Source organism: Megalobrama amblycephala, linkage group LG3, assembly GCF_018812025.1.
Source record: "Megalobrama amblycephala isolate DHTTF-2021 linkage group LG3, ASM1881202v1, whole genome shotgun sequence".
Classification (NCBI taxonomy): Eukaryota; Metazoa; Chordata; class Actinopteri; order Cypriniformes; family Xenocyprididae; genus Megalobrama; species Megalobrama amblycephala.
The window spans coordinates 38,992,559-39,009,082 of record NC_063046.1 but is presented as its reverse complement, the minus strand read 5'-3'; the positions used below and the strand labels follow the sequence as shown (position 1 = coordinate 39,009,082).

At 35.6% G+C, this 16,524-nt stretch overlaps 1 protein-coding gene across 2 annotated transcripts in view; it reads left to right on the top strand.

Moving 5' to 3' along the window:
- The window catches only part of LOC125263983 (RAS guanyl-releasing protein 2), a 57,766-nt gene that overhangs the window by 39,194 nt on the left and 2,048 nt on the right, over positions 1-16,524 (top strand). For both annotated transcript variants that reach the window (XM_048183241.1, XM_048183240.1), the window contains exons 8-16: positions 2,585-2,701; positions 2,796-3,077; positions 5,750-5,830; positions 6,059-6,181; positions 7,899-8,014; positions 12,637-12,778; positions 13,914-13,950; positions 15,930-16,088; positions 16,439-16,501. In XM_048183241.1, the coding sequence (XP_048039198.1) occupies positions 2,585-2,701; positions 2,796-3,077; positions 5,750-5,830; positions 6,059-6,181; positions 7,899-8,014; positions 12,637-12,778; positions 13,914-13,950; positions 15,930-16,088; positions 16,439-16,497 (1,116 nt within the window). In that variant the 3' untranslated portion in view covers positions 16,498-16,501. The remainder of the gene's footprint in view (positions 1-2,584; positions 2,702-2,795; positions 3,078-5,749; positions 5,831-6,058; positions 6,182-7,898; positions 8,015-12,636; positions 12,779-13,913; positions 13,951-15,929; positions 16,089-16,438; positions 16,502-16,524) is intronic.

The following is a 16,524-nucleotide window of genomic DNA, read 5'->3' as shown; positions in this document are numbered from 1 at the left end:
TTAAACGTCACGCCAACAGGAAGTCAGCTATTAAGGGTTGTTTGAAAAACGCATGCTCTGGAATTTGATATACTCCTCCTAGACGATTAATCCGATCGCCACCAAACTCGGTCAGCATGAAGTCAAGACACTGATGATTAAAAATTGCCAGGGGATTTTTGATATCTCGAACGGTTTGTCCGTGGCGAGGCAACGAATTTATGGCGAGAAAAAGGAAACAGGAAATGTGTTATAACGTCTGCATACATATATTGATCTTTATGAAACTTCACAAGTGTGTTCGTTATAGGAGTCTGATCACATGTATGTGACTATTGTGAGTCAAAGTTATAGCGCCACCAACTGGCAGCAGGAAGTGTATCACTTTTTGAAATGTTTTGAGATCACCCTCTTATTTTTACCTGATTTGCTTCAAACTTCATCAGTGTAATGTCAATACACAGCAGATGTAGACCTATGACAGGATTTTTGATATTTGAAATATTGTTGCCATGGCAACAGGTCAAACTGTAATAATATTCTTGAGTGTTTTTGAGGCTCTTAACATGCTTCAAATTGCATGAAACTCGACACACACATCAATATTGTCAACCAGTAGACATGGACAAAGCCATAGAAATGGGCGTGGTGGAGGGGCTCAGTAGCGCCACCTTTTGACAAAAGTGGGGGGGTTTGTTTTTCCTACAGTCACCAAACTTGGTACACATATTGTTCTCATCAAGCCGGACAATTTTCTAATTTACATTCATTAGCTCCGACCAACAGGAAGTCAGCTATTTTGGTTTGAATGTTAATTTTTTGAAAAAACAGGCTATGAATTTTATACTACTACTCCTACAGGGTTTATCCAATTTACACCAAGCTTTTTTTAACTTGTTGCTAACACATTGAAGTTGTTTAATTGCAAACGGATTTTGGATATCTCAAACGGTTTGGCCGTGGCGAGGCAACGAATTTATGGCAAGAAAAGGGAAACAAAGTGTTATAACTTCTGCATACATTAATTGATTTTGATGAAACTTCGGCTTAGTCTTCGTTGTACAAGGCTGATCACATGGATGTGACTATTGTGATTCAAAGTCATAGCGCCACCAATTGGAAGCAGAAAATGTGTCACTTTCAGCATACATTGAGATCACCCTCTTATTTTTACCTGATTTGCTTCAAAATTCATCAGAATAATGTTAAAACTTGGCACATGTAATCCTTTGAAAATGGGCAGGGAGGAGGGGCTCTATAGTGGCACCTTGTAGTGCAGTAAATGTGGAGTGAATTTGACATAGTCCTTTGATGTTTAACCGTTTTAAGTGCCTATTGCCCGCTGTGCACAGTTGCCCTGAAGCCACCGGGGTGGCGGTGCCACCGGGCTTGGGCCCGCCATCGCTGCTCGCAGCTATATTTTTGTGGTTGAAATTATAATCTACAGGGCTGGGAAATAACACCTCTACTATTTATTATAGTAATTACAATAACTGGGTAATAACTAGGTACTAACCATGAACCTACCCCTAAACCTAACCTTAACCCATGTTGTTAGCTTATATTAGCCAGTACTTTATTAGGGAAGTACACCGTAAGTACATGTAAGTGCACGTACTGTAAAATAAAGTGCAACTGTTAATGTAGTTAAAAGAACAATAGCTGCAGTGTGGAAAAATCAGCAAAAACGAGAACATAATCAATAAAACCCCCTAAGACTTAAAAAACAGAGTTCTAGTGTAGACCTTTAGTACGATGACAGCTAGCCCATGTGACTTTTCTTCTCTTTGAATTTTTCAGAAGCGCAGTGGGGCTCTATTACCCCCTGCTCTTGTTCCTCCTGATGATCCCTTGTTCTCTTCCTTCTTATGAGCCCTGAGCTCTTCCTCTTCCAAAATATCACTTCGACTACCACTTTATATCTTCCTTATGTTTCTGTTCTCTTTCACCATCTTTTCTGCCCATTGTCTTTTCATATCTAGCAGTCTTTTATCTTTGAATTTCTTTCTTCTCTCTGTTTACATATTTAGGAGCCAAGCACCAAAAGTTTGAATGCAATTATTATATCAGTTTGTACTGTTAGTAAGTGGAAAGATTTTGAAAAAGTTAAAATTAATTGTGTGAAATATTGCAAAGATTCTGCACTATTTCTATGTTACTAATCAAAAAAACTGATTGCCTATATAGTAAATGGCCTACAGTTTACTCTATAAGGAAAAAATTAAAATGTGATTTCATGTAGCCTACCTTACATTGCAAAGCAGTGATAGTTATTAATAATACTAAAATTAACTTAACATACATACAGTACTTAATCAAATTTGTCCTTTTATGGATAGTGTGGTGTTACAATAAATCTGTTCGCAAACTGTTTATGTTTCATTTATTTGTTCATAATGATTAAAAATAAGAAAAAAATCAAATGGATTAATACATTTACAGTGTTTTGGTCATCTTCCTTGAGTTTGCTAAAATATGCAGACCCAGGAAGCTTTCAGAGCCTCATAATAGTGTAGTTTGTGCATTATTTGTATTATTAATAATATAACAAAAGATTTTGACAACATCATTCTCTGTTTCTTTCTCACTAATTCACACCCTGTAGAAACTACTACAGTTGCAGAATTTCAACACGTTGATGGCGGTGGTCGGGGGTCTCAGTAATACCTCCATCTCTAGGCTGAAGGAGACACAGGCACACATCAGCAATGAAACCAATAAGGTATGTAAAACACCTGTGCACCAGACACAAAACCTTCATATCAGACCCAACACTTGTATTTCAGACGGTATCAATTACAGAATATCTCTCTCAGATCTTTAACAGTTTGTTGGACCTGGTGACATCTTGTGGTAACTACAGCCAATACCGGCGCCGATTCGCTGAATGCACTGGATTTCGTTTTCCAATCCTGGCTGTTAACCTCAAGGACTTGATAGCCGTTCATGTTGCTCTGCCCGACTGGACAGACAAACAGAAGACTTGTGTCAACTTGGCCAAAACTCAGCAGCTCTATGCCATCCTGCAGGAATTAGCCCTCGTGCAGAACACTCCCCCAAACATTGAGGCCAACACAGACTTGCTCAATCTACTTACAGTGAGTGCATGTGTTTTATGATGTGTATATGAGTCCAAGAGGAATAGAGCGATTCGGATAATACTAACTGACTGACTGTTTATTTGTAAAAACTCATTGTATCCAAGTTTGAGAAAATATGATTTCCACTATAGAGTGCTGAAGTGATGACGTATTTTGTAGGTTTGTAAGTTCGTCATTCAGGTTCCCTTGACAAAACCTTAATAGGATTTTCCATTGGCTTTTGAATAAAAAAAAAAAGAGAAAAAAAAATGTTTTTTTTTTTTCCAAATTTGAGAACATTTGATTTTCAAGAAGTGATTACGTATTTAGCTCAACCAGTGAGTTTGCATCAGTCAGGTTCCCTTGACAAAAATCTTAATTTTTCCATTGGCCTTTGAATTATTACAGAAAATAAGTTTTTACCAACAAAAATTATGATACTTGCACGTTTTGTTCATCATGATAATCTTCACCAATGAACACAACTTTAATGAATTTAAGCCTAATACAATTCGCCTTAAGTAAAAAGCTAAACGTAGGCTATACATCACTACCATTAAACTCTTTCAGTCTTCATTTAAAGGTGCCATAGTACGTCTTTTTAAAATATGTAATATAAGTCTAAGGTGTCCCCTGAATGCGTCTGTGAAGTTTCAGCTCAAAATACCCCATAGATTTTTTTTAATTCATTTTTTTAAGTGCCTATTTTGGGGCATCATTAAATATGCGCCGATTTCGGCTGTGGCCCCTTTAAATCTCGTGCTCCCCGCCCCCAGAGCTCATCCTTAACCAGCATAAACACTTTCACACAGCTAATATAACCCTCAAAATGGATCTTTACAAAGTGTTCATCATACAGCATGTCTAATCGCGTAAGTATGGTATTTATTTGGATGTTTACATTTGATTCTGAATGAGTTTGATAGTATGCTTCGTGGCTAAAGCTAACATTACACACTGTTGGAGAGATTTATAAAGAATGAAGTTGTGTTTATGAATTATACAGACTGCAAGTATTTAATAATGAAAATAGCGACGGCTCTATTGTTTCCGTGAATACAGTAAGAAACGATGGTAACTTTAACCACATTTAACAGTACATTAGCAACATGCTAACGAAACATTTAGAAAGGCAATTTACAAATATCACTAAAAATAGCATGATATCATGGATCATGTCAGTTATTATTGCTCCATCTGCCATTTTTCGCTATTGTCCTTGCTTGCTTACCTAGTCTGTTGATTCAGCTGTGCACAGATCCAGACGTTAATACTGGCTGCCCTTGTGTAATGCCTTGAACATGGGCTGGCATATGCAAATATTGGGGGCGTACATATTAATGATCCCGACTGTTACGTAACAGTCAGTGTTATGTTGAGATTCGCCTGTTCTTCGTTGGTCTTTTAAACAAATGAGATTTACATAAGAAGGAGGAAACAATGGTGTTTGAGACTCACTGTATGTCATTTCCATGTACTGAACTCTTGTTATTTAATTATGCCAAGATAAATTCAATTTTTAAATGGCACCTTTAACAAACATTTTCCCTGAAAGTTTGAGTTATAACAGTTTGCAAGACCGTCATTATAAACACACTGTAAAAGTAGACTAGTGAATAGATAGCCATTTAATATCTGCGACAACCTCTGTAGTCCCAATTAGACATTTGTTAGCAATCGCCTTTTTCACTTAATCACAAGCGGCTATTACTGGTTTTTGTTATATCGTAGACTAAAACATGAAAATATCTTGAGCTTGTGTTAAGACCTTATTTCAGGTATTTAAACAAAAATCCACACAAAATAACCATTAACTTCAAGACAATGGAACCGGAAGTACTAAAATTTCAAAAGCCGGAAACGAGTTAACCTACAAAAATATGTCATCCCTGCAGCACTCAGTTGAACTTTCATCAGCTGCATAAGCAACATAGCTTAGTGTGTTGAGCATGTAAACTGACTTGAGTTACAGCTCTGAAACAGTTTTATAGTTTTTTGGTCATTTTTGGCTCTGATAGTTCACAGTTCACATTCAGCACAGAAATAGAGCAGAAAGACATTTTCTACATGATGTTTTGTATACAACACAATGTCCTGTGCATGCTCAAGATTCAAAAACAGCTGTTGCCATGCCAAATTGTATATTCTGTTCCACCCGTCCATCCATACGAAACGTGGAATGCGTTTTCAAAAATACTTTTTTGAAGTTTGCCAGAATTTTTATGAGCGTTGCCATAGAAACATTTTTTTTTAAAGTCCCCAGAACGTGAACAGCTCTAAATAGAATCTTCTAAATAATTACAGTAATTTCTGCATGGGGTGAATGTACCTTGAAAATTCATGTCTGATCAAAATCCAGTATTTCAACCATTTCAGAAACTACATGGACTAGAGGGTTGAAACATGCATACAGTGTCAAAGTGTTTGATGAGTCTTTAAACTTTGCTTTAATTTTAGCCGATTATTACTGACTGTTTTTCTGTTAAAAAAAAAAAAAAATTTTGATAAACACACACACACACATTGCAGAACAGAGCAGAGACATTTAGTAGACAGCAATCTATCAGGTTCAGGATTACCTTCTGAGAAATTCAAGAAATAATTTTTGTCTAATCTTCCCCCGAAAGTTATATTCATCATTTTCAGCTCATTGAATCCTGAGACAGATTTTGGTTGTGTTTTATGTATAGGTGTCACTGGATCAGTACCACACAGAAGAGGAGATTTATCAGCTCTCATTACAGAGAGAACCCAGAGCTGCAAAACCTGCGGTCAGTTTCCTGCCTGTTAGATTTGATTAATGTTATGCATTTTTTTTTTTTTTTTTTTATTTCAGCAATAAACAGGTCAATGCATTTGCTTGAATGCTGATGTGTGGTTATGAAGAAATGTATTATTTACAGTAAAATAAGTAAACTCACAAGATTAGATTTAATCTCATATATAAAATGTAAAGATAAATGCACACTTGTAACTTTGCTTTTTGCTTGTTGGATCAGAACTCAACACCTTCCTCCAGTCCAGCTCCTAAACAACTATCAATGATTGATGAATGGGCAGCATCAGTGAAGCCTAAAGCTAATCCTGTTATTATCAGCAAACATATCGAGAAGATGGTGGATGTAAGCGAAACATTCTTATATTTCTAATTTGTTTTGATGCACATTTATACCTACTTGCTTATACCTAGTCCCAGACTAAAATATATGTTTGAGCTGTCTTAACTGAAAGCAGCTTGTACTGATATATCTTAAAATATGTCAGTGCCATTGTTTTGTCTCAAGATGCACAACAGTAATGTTCTAAGCCACGTTTATAAAAGCTACTTAAATATCCTAACTGAACTAAGGCCTCATCCTGGCTTAATCTAAGCCCTGTCTGTAAAACCAAGCCTAAATCACTTCCTTTGAGCCTGTACTAAGCCCCACCCCTCTTATTTATTGCTTCAAACCCAGTCAACAGCTTGATTAATTGTGCAGTTATATCTAGTAATTGTCCAAAGTGGGTTAGAAATGCATGATGGAAAGGATAAAAATATAGGCAAATACTTTTGAGAATCAACTAAAGAGAATTAAGCATCATTTTTTGGAATTACAGGATATCGACTAATTAAAAATATGAATGAATAATTACATGATTGAACCGATCAATCAAACGATTCACAGTTAATTGCACATACCAGACTAAACCATTGAATAGATCTTCTTGCAATAGACATTACATAAAGTGTCTTAAGTAAATAATTTGCTTTATTTCCATATCATATAGCAATCAATTTTGCAACTGAGTTTTCAATCTCAGATGTAGATTTTGTTCAGAGGACATTTGCGTTCTTGTATTCTTTCTACAATATTTTGGAAATATTGGTCTATGTACCCAAACAGATTGAAGACTGTGGACATTGCATTGTGTCTTGCTGTTTTTTTAGCATCTCACGACATGAGCACTGCATTTTTTAAGATGCTGTTTCAAGTAGTTCATCTTTGAAAAACACGTCTTGAGACCTTTAGTGTTCTGTTTTTGAGCAAGCCAAAAAAAAAACAACAACAACTCAAAATCAGAATTGTGTGTCTAAATTTGGTAAGACACAAAAACAAACCAGCTCATGTATGATTATTGTACATTTAACATCATACATAGTATGGTAAATGTGCTATCCTAATTATAAAAAAAACAGCATTTTTCAATAAATATATAAATAAATAAATAAAAATCTTGAAATTGCTGTCATTTCCAATTAACTATTGGAATTTACATATTGGTCAGGGGACATGGATAAGTGTATTATGTTTTAACATATTATCATTTCCAAAATTAATCATATCAGATTGACAGCCCTAATTAAAAGTGATAATAGTTTATCTGAACAAAACTGCTACTGGTTTCAGGGTACTTTCTAAGGCAAACATTTCTAAGGAATACTCACTATGGTACAGTGAACTCAGTTTCTTTCACCACTACTGTGACCAGAATCCATACATTAACATTAAAACAACAAGACCTTATTGATATTCTCTTATCCTGTTCTTGTGGAAAAGAAGGTGGTTTAAGTTTAAGCATGCACTTTTTAAAATAATTTTATTTAAGGTTTTGGAAAAGGGGGAAAAAAAAGCCATGGGCTAGCTATCCTCCCTTTGCGCCTTGTGTTTTTTATCTTTTAGTTGCCAATGTATGATTTGTCAGTAATGATTTTAAGGTGGGGCTTAGTGCAAGTTTATACTAACAGTATAAATGATGAAGTTTAACAGGCTCAATATGTTCATTTACAAATCCCTCCATTGTGTTAGATGTATTATTGGAGATGTTTAATGAAACTGTGTTTCTATTTTCTTTTCATAGTCTGTGTTCAAGAATTTCGACTCAAACGGTGACGGCTTCATCTCACGTGAAGAGTTTGAGTGCATCAGGAATAATTTTCCATATCTCAGCAAGTTTGGAGAACTCGATAAAAATCAGTGAGTGTATCAATGCCAAACAATAGCACTGTCTTTTGCACACCATAATATAAATGTATTCACAAAATATGATGTGCAGGGCTCGCCTAAAATACTTAGAAATAAGAAAACAATAAACGACAGTCATCTGAACTTTCCTTCACTTTTTTCTCTGCCACATCTGTATCAACAAGCCTGAAAAACCCATGACACTCCAGTTACAAAAAGTGTGCATGCACAAACCTATATACGGCAAGCCCCGAGGGGAAAAATACATTGCACGCACATACACAACGAGCACCAGAAAGTACAGAATTAATACATCATGACAGAATCAAATAAAGTCTGTTACAACAGCATGAACAAAATTCAGCAGGCTCAGCAGATCAATCTAATAGCTTGGTTTAATAGAGACACCAGTGTGAACAAGGACCTGAGGTCAGAATACAAAACATAGAGAAAAGGATTGTCTTGAAGACAGTTAACAAGACAGGTTACAGTAAAGTTGAAAGGGGAACTCACTAACTTAAAGTCCCCCTGTAGTCAATTATTTTATCCCTTAAAACTCATCTTTGATCACCAAAATGACATATTTAAAAAAAAAATTTTTTTGTCATGCCTTAAAACTCTACATTGCCTCATTTAATATACACGGATCAATGAATATGCAAATTAGCCCCGCCTCCACTCGCTTACGCCAGCTACGAGAGTCTGTTGCTGTAGTGATGAGTAATTTGTTGTTTGTGTTGTGGATATTTAAGAAAAAAGCTTGCTTCGCTTCGTATATTCAATTTAACAGCTGTGCAACTGAACTGCTCACATATTTTCTGATGCTTAAATTATGTTTTAAATTATGAATTGGTAAAACGCCTTTGCAAAATGGTCTGAATCCACTTGCATTCGTTGGTCTGCTCTCTCACTGAATCACCTGAAGTGATTTCCCAGTAAAACAGACAGAACAAGCAGCCGTTTTCCTCTGTGAACATGCGCCAAATGGATGTTTGACAATTTCGTTGCTTTTTGGAGTTTTCAGATTTAAAAAAAAAAAACATTCAGATGAAATCCTGCAGGCGCCCGTGCCTTCTTCGTACATGAAATAAATGCACATCCTTGAATGAGCGTAGATTTCCAGCATATATACTTGGACTTATCAGGTAGGCTAATATCTATGGTTTGATCCATTCCAGAGGCGGCCAAAATCAGAATTTATAATGGACTGAATAGCTCTCTCAGATCTTGGCGTGCGATGCCACACTGACTGAATATGCACATGAATCACGGTCAAACGTACACGCTCAGAGCAATATTGTTTTAGCTTTGTTTTATAGTATTAAAATATTAAGGACAAAAACATGAACTTTATTGGCTTTACTTGAAGTCAGCTGTCACTTTACTTTGGCGCGAGCCCCTATGTGTATGTATGGCGTTATTTTACTGTCAATTGTCGAGAGCACATTATTGTGACGCGAGAGCATATCAATGTAATGCGCGAGCGCAAATCTGTCCGCTCGCGCGCGGATTTCCTTTGCTCTCGCGCAAATCTGGACGCGCTCGCTCAAATATACAGTGCTCTCTTATGAACTGCCTCTCCTCTCGCTCAGATATTGCGTGTGCACGCTCAAACCGTTTCCTGCGTGCTCAAACGTGTCCTGCGCGCTCAAACTGCACATGTGCACTCACGAATCTCTCCGTGCTCTTGCAGAAATTAATTAGCTTTTGGATTAAATGCTGTCAAAAGTTATAAACCAATCAGAAGAGACGACTGATCCATGAAAATGCTACGTGGAATCTTATTGGCTGAGAGTGAACTGCGCCTGGAATTCTTTCGACAAAGATATATATTTTATTTCTTTACAATTTAATAATATTTATCAAATGTAACCTAGTCTAACTGCATCACATTACAGGTCAAACCCCTATTTATCTAAACAAACAAACAAAAAATGTTTCTTAAAGTTATTGTGGTCATACGTTTTGTGTTGAAATTTAAAAAAAAAAAAAAAATGTAACATTTTACAATAAGGTTTTTATTTGGTAACATTAGTTAATGTATTATCTAACATGAACTAACAATGTGCAATACATTACTGTAATTATTAATCTTTGTTAACGTTAAAAATACAGCTGTTTGTTGGTTGTTTACTTCACAGTGCATTTAATAATGTTAACAAATACAACATTTGATTTTAATAACGTATTAGTAAATGTTGAAATTTCCAACAAACATCTTCTGATTTAAGACCGAACAAGATCAGGGTCAAATCGTCATTCCCTTAATACTTAATGTGGAGATCACATACCACCATAGTCAATTTCTTTTGAGGTCTGGTATAAAACATGACATACAAAAATACCTAAGCTCTTGTGTATGCACGATTAAGCAAAAGAACGTGATCTTATTCCTAAATGACAACGATTCGGTTATGTCTATTAAACCTTTTGAAATTACAATCATACCAGAATATTTAAACCTGCTTTTGCATTGCTGCTGAAAGCAGTGGTCATGTAAGCTATATGTTTTAAACAGCTTCACAAAGTGTTTTCAACAACATACTATTGCTACATCTGTGTTGCAAACATTAAATAATAATGCAAGTATTGCAATAACAATTTATAGTCTGAATATACACTGATTTCAGCAATTAAAATAAGTAGCTAAATGAATGTTGAAACTAATGTTGTTACACTGTTCTGCCAGTAGGTGGTGACCAGTGACTGTTAAAATGTATTTGATGTATCAGAATGTATTTGATGTATCAGAATCATTCATTCCAGACCTCAAAAGAAATTGACTATAGTGGTATATGTGATCTCCACATTAAGTATTAAGGAATGACGATTTGACCCTGATCTTGTTCGATCTTAAATCAGAAGATGTTTGTTGGTAATACTTTACAATAAGGTTGCGTTAACATTATTTAACTGCATTAGTTAACATTAACTAATAATGAATTGCTCTTCTTCAGCATTTATTAATATTTGTTAATGTTAATTTCAACATTTACTAATACGTTATTAAAATCAAATGTTGTATTTGTTAACATTATTAAATGCACTGTGAAGTAAACAACCAACAAACAGCTGTATTTTTAACGTTAACAAAGATTAATAATTACAGTAATGTATTGCACATTGTTAGTTCATGTTAGATAATACATTAATGTTAACAAATAAAAACCTTATTGTAAAATGTTACCTATTTTTTTTTTTAAAAATTCAACACAAAACGTATGACCACAATAACTTTAAGAAACATTTTTTGTTTGTTTGTTTAGATAAATAGGGGTTTGACCTGTAATGTGATGAAGTTAGACTAGGTTATATTTGATAAATATTATTAAATTGTGATAAATAAATAAATTGTTATAAATAAAATACATATCTTTGTCGAAAGAATTCCAGGCGCAGTTCACTCTCAGCCAATAAGATTCCATGTAGCATTTTCATGGATCAGTCGTCTCTTCTGATTGGTTTATAACTTTTGACAGCATTTAATCCAAAAGCAAATTAATTTCTGCAAGAGCACGGAGAGATTCGTGAGCGCACATGTGCAGTTTGAGCGCGCAGGACACGTTTGAGCACGCAGGAAACAGTTTGAGCGTGCACACGCAATATCTGAGCGAGAGGAGAGGCAGTTCATAAGAGAGCACTGTATATTTGAGCGCGCGCGTCCAGATTTGCGCGAGAGCAAAGGAAATCCGCGCGCGAGCGGACAGCGTCACAATAATGTGCTCTCGACAATTGACAGTAAAATAACGCCATACTACTACCCTATGCGCTCGCACACTGGCACAGCCCTTGCCACGGTTCTGTCAGTAATTAATATGAATTAATATAATTAGCCTTTTGCTTGACTACGTTATCAAACAGCTAATAATGTGTTGCTAATGTTACACACACCGTTCCTGTTTTTCATCTGAGAGTCAGACAGCCGCCTTCTAACAATCAGTATCCTTACAAATGCTTTGAACAACTCAGAACGTCATTCATTGGAGAAAGGCATATAGTTCATCATAACATCTTAATTAGACTCGCTATATTGATAAATCTACACAATTTTTCAAATCAACAGAAAATATACAGGATAACCTGGCTTCTCTTGAGACTTTCCTGCTTCAGAGCGGTCACAGTTAATGATATGCTAAAGCCTGCCGGCACGTTGTTGTGATTGGTTACAACTTACAAGGGAGTCTGTGACGTCACAAACACCACCGCAGGTTTTTGGTTTACTGCAGTTTCAAACATAAAATACTCAGCAATGGTGCTGACTCATGAATTTGCACATGGATTGTCTTAAAGCATATTAAAAACACTACATAGACATATAAACAACATTAAAAACTTGATTTTCACCACAGGGGTCTTTGATTATGAATTGTAGGCAGTGAACACGTGAACACGTGTTTGCAGGTCAGTAGAATGGAGAAAAAGTGCAAGGTCTAAAGACACTTTAAAAGTTGAACTTCTTTTAACTTGAGCGCCACAGTTTTAGAATGCCGTGTCATGCGCAAGATGCTGAGTTATTGGGCCTCTTCCCTTGTGATGTTCATGAAGCACCCTTTTACTTTGCACTGTTTGGATATTGTGGGCTGTTTCTTGGTGTATCTCTCTCATTTCATGTTGTGTTTGTCTACTTCTATTAGGGATGGAAAGATCAGCAGGGAGGAGATGATAGATTATTTTATGAAGGCCAGTTCTTTGCTCAATTGTAAGATGGGCTTCATACACACCTTTATAGAGACCACATACGTGAAACCCACCTTCTGCGAACACTGCACCGGTTTTGTAAGTATCAGATGCACATGCAATCATATAGAGTCATGATTTTAAGTGCCCCTATTATGCTTTTACAGATTTTATCTTTCATGTCGTATGTAATACAACTGTTTGTGAATGTAAAAGGTCTGCAAAGTTTCAAAGTGCACAAGTAAATGGAGTTATTGTCTCCCAAAAGAAAGAACCAATTCTGAACTGCCTGAAATAGGTCATCAGTAATTTCAGTCTTACTTCCTGCACAAACCTATGTAGGTTTGTAACAAATTTCCCTAATGCCTATGGTCTTCATTGGCTGTTGCGATGAAGACACGCCCACAAACATAGTTGTAGCTGAGGCCTGGACGATTTTGGTTCGTGTTGTCAGCGTGTTTTCTGCGCTGCAAAAGCAAATCCACCTTGCATGCACTCCCAAAAGATAAGAACTTGGACTGGAATTGATAACGTAAACCGACACCATTGTTGCTGTTCTTATCACTGTGGAACTGAAATTCAGATATGGTGATAGGTTCTTCGTTTTCCACAAGCACTGTAAGCAGTAGACCAATCACAACAGACTAGGCCTTCTGACCAATCAGAGCAGAGGAGGTTCTCGGAAAGGAGGGGTTTAGAGAGACCGAATCCTAGATCTAACCATTTCAGACACTGTGAGAAAAGAGGTGATGCTGCAAAGTAAATGAGAAAATCAATGGTTTTTGACCTTGGATGCATGTAAACCTATTGTAGGAGATGTCTGAAACAAAATTAGGAACTTATATAATAGCATAATAGGGGCACTTCAATTATTGCGCAGTGTCTTTTCTAAGATGGACAGTTTTAGAAACTAGCTCCATCTGAGCACATTTGGCTTTGATCTGTTGGTTTATTTATAGCATGGTGTGGTGTGTAGCTGTGTATTGAATGCTGTACCCCAGTCCCTTCCATTGTGTGTATGTGGTACTTTCAGATCTACCTGTGTGTGTGTGTGTGTGTGGCCTCTGATGTTGTGTGTTTGTGATGTTTGGGCTTTCCCTTTCATCTATTGTTTTCCTGCTGTGATTCTCTTTCTCTCTTGATCTTAGTCTCTCCCTCTTCTCTTCTCTGTACTATTTTCAACATCCTTTTTTTCTTCAAAAATAACTTTAATATGTATATCCCTCTTTTTAAGATATGGGGCTTTTATAAACAAGGATACAAATGCAAAGGTAAGAGAGAGCTGTATGTGTGCGTGTTTGACATTACCAATTACCAATTCCTTTACCAGGTCACCCATTCAGACAAGGTCAATAGGAGAGAGATTTGAAGAACATAGACAGTCGCTCTTTTCAATGCAATGGACTCTGTGCTTTCGTGTAACACTTCCCCAATATTTAATTTTGTGCTTAATTTTCTCATGATTTCCATACAATGTGCTGCATTGATTATTGCAGTGGCCGGTGAGTCTAAATGCAGAAGCGATTGTGCATAGAGTCCATTACAGGACTGAAGCTTTCCAACTTCATAAAGGATGCAAAAGCACTATAGATTTATCATAAAAGTAGCCCATTATTTCTGAAGTCATATGATAGCTTTGGATGAGAAACAGACTTAAATTTAAGCTGTTAACTCAGTGAGTCAGAGAGTTAAAAACCGATTCAGTGAACAGATCATTCAGACCAGTTTTGTGGACTGTATCTGATGATTAATTGAAAATATCTGACTCAAAAGACTAAACAGAAATCGCTTCTCTCATGAACTCTAATGAACGTGCAAGGAGAGCTATAAAGCTAATAAATAATGACCAAACACGACACACAATGCTACTGCAAGACATATAAGATTATAGCACAAATTCATATGAACTGCTTTTATGATACATTTTTGCATCTTTTCTGGCTTAAAAACTCCCTGTCCATATTCTAGATGCGTCTCAGATTTGTATGGCCATTGTCTCAGTCTTTAAGTATTTTGAGGAGGCCTGTGTGAGTAAAAAGAGAAACATGCAACATGGCCAAAATAGCTAGCGTTGACATTTAAGTGAGAGAAAGGAGAAAAGTGTGAAATTTAAAGGATCTGTAAGAAATGACAATGTACTTCTCTTTTTTATTTTTATTTTCATACATCTATTGTCACACTTGTAGTGTTTTAGAGATCAGTTGAATGTGTAAAAAAAGCCTTTATTTTTCTTCTCCTTTCCTCAGATCCAAACGTCAACTCTCCTTTATCAGCGTTTTGACTCCCTTAATGCTTTACTGTCTCACAGTTTTTCTCCCTGTGTTTTGGTTATCAGCTTTGTTGTGAAAAAGAAGTACACTTAGGCATACTTTTAAAAAGAAAACTTGGAAATAATATACTTTAAAATAATATACTCATGTGTAAACTGAATGTTTTTGGACACATAATTGCATGTAAACTGCAATTAAATGAAAATGTATTATTGTTTAAATTTGTATTAAATGCAGTTAGTTTAACATTAAAATGCTTTTTTAACTACTTAAGATGAACTTAAGTACATCTTCATAATTTAAGATGAAGTTACACTTTATTTACAGTGCAATTATACATTTAAGTACTGAGTAATAATAATTAAATACATGTACTTACTATAGGGTTAAGGTTAGGATGAGGGTTTGATTCAGGGTTAATTGTGCATAATTTATAGTTATTACTACAGTAACAATATGTAACGTGTAACAATGACACTGTGAAAAAGTGTTACCGATTATGTTACACTATTTTAAGGTATCCTTGTTACAATGTAATTAAACATTTAAGTACTGAGTAAAAATAATTAACTACATGTACTTAGGGTTAGGATTAGTTGCATGTAATTATGAATAATGTATAGTTATTACTATAGCAAAGGACACTATAAAGTAATGCATTACCAAAGATTATTAAAACAGCTATTTAAAATGTACTTTAGAGTAATACTTTTAATCTGACATTACAAAGTGCACTTAATTGTGTTAAGAAACATGAAAGTATACTTTTCTTTCTTTAAATACACTTAAGTAGTCTTTTATTTCATTAATATTATATTATCTGCAAGTAATTTTTTAATTATACTTTTAAGTTTTAAAATACACTACAAGTGCACATTCAATTATGCACACTTCTTTTTAACAAGGCCGTTTCTTTTCACAATTGTCCACCAACCTGAATACTAACTCTCTCTCTCTCTTTCTCTTTCTCTCTCTCTCAGTTTGTGGGGTGAACTGTCACAAAGCATGTCATGGACGTCTGACGGTTGAATGCCGTAAAAGAACGAAGAGCATTAGTCATGAGACACCACCATCATTACAGTCCAGATCCTACAGCTTTCCTCTGCCCAGTAATGCTCAATCAAACCTGCAGAACACAGGTACACATATTCTCATATAAGCTGCACATAATTGCAGAACTTAGATATGGAAGCTTAAAGCTTAAAAGATTATTGCAACTTTTTAATCACACAATTCTGCTATATTTTCTGACATATATCTCGTAATTTTTATATTTTTTCTTGCAATTGCAAGTTTACATCTTGCAATTCTGGCTTTATTTCTTGCAAATCCAAGTTTATAACTCGCAATTCTGCCTTTTTTCCTCAGTTGCAAAAACATTTAAAAAATCGCAATTACTTTAAAAAAAAAAAATTCCATGGCGGAAGCTTTCAATCTTAGATTAGCTGTTTACTAAACTGTCTATTTCTGTTAATTCTTTTGTCTTCAGTCATCACAGAAGAGGATGTTGAGGCAGCTGAACAGGGTGTATTTGACTGTCACCTTTAAACTGGTAAACCAACATTCTGCTTGACT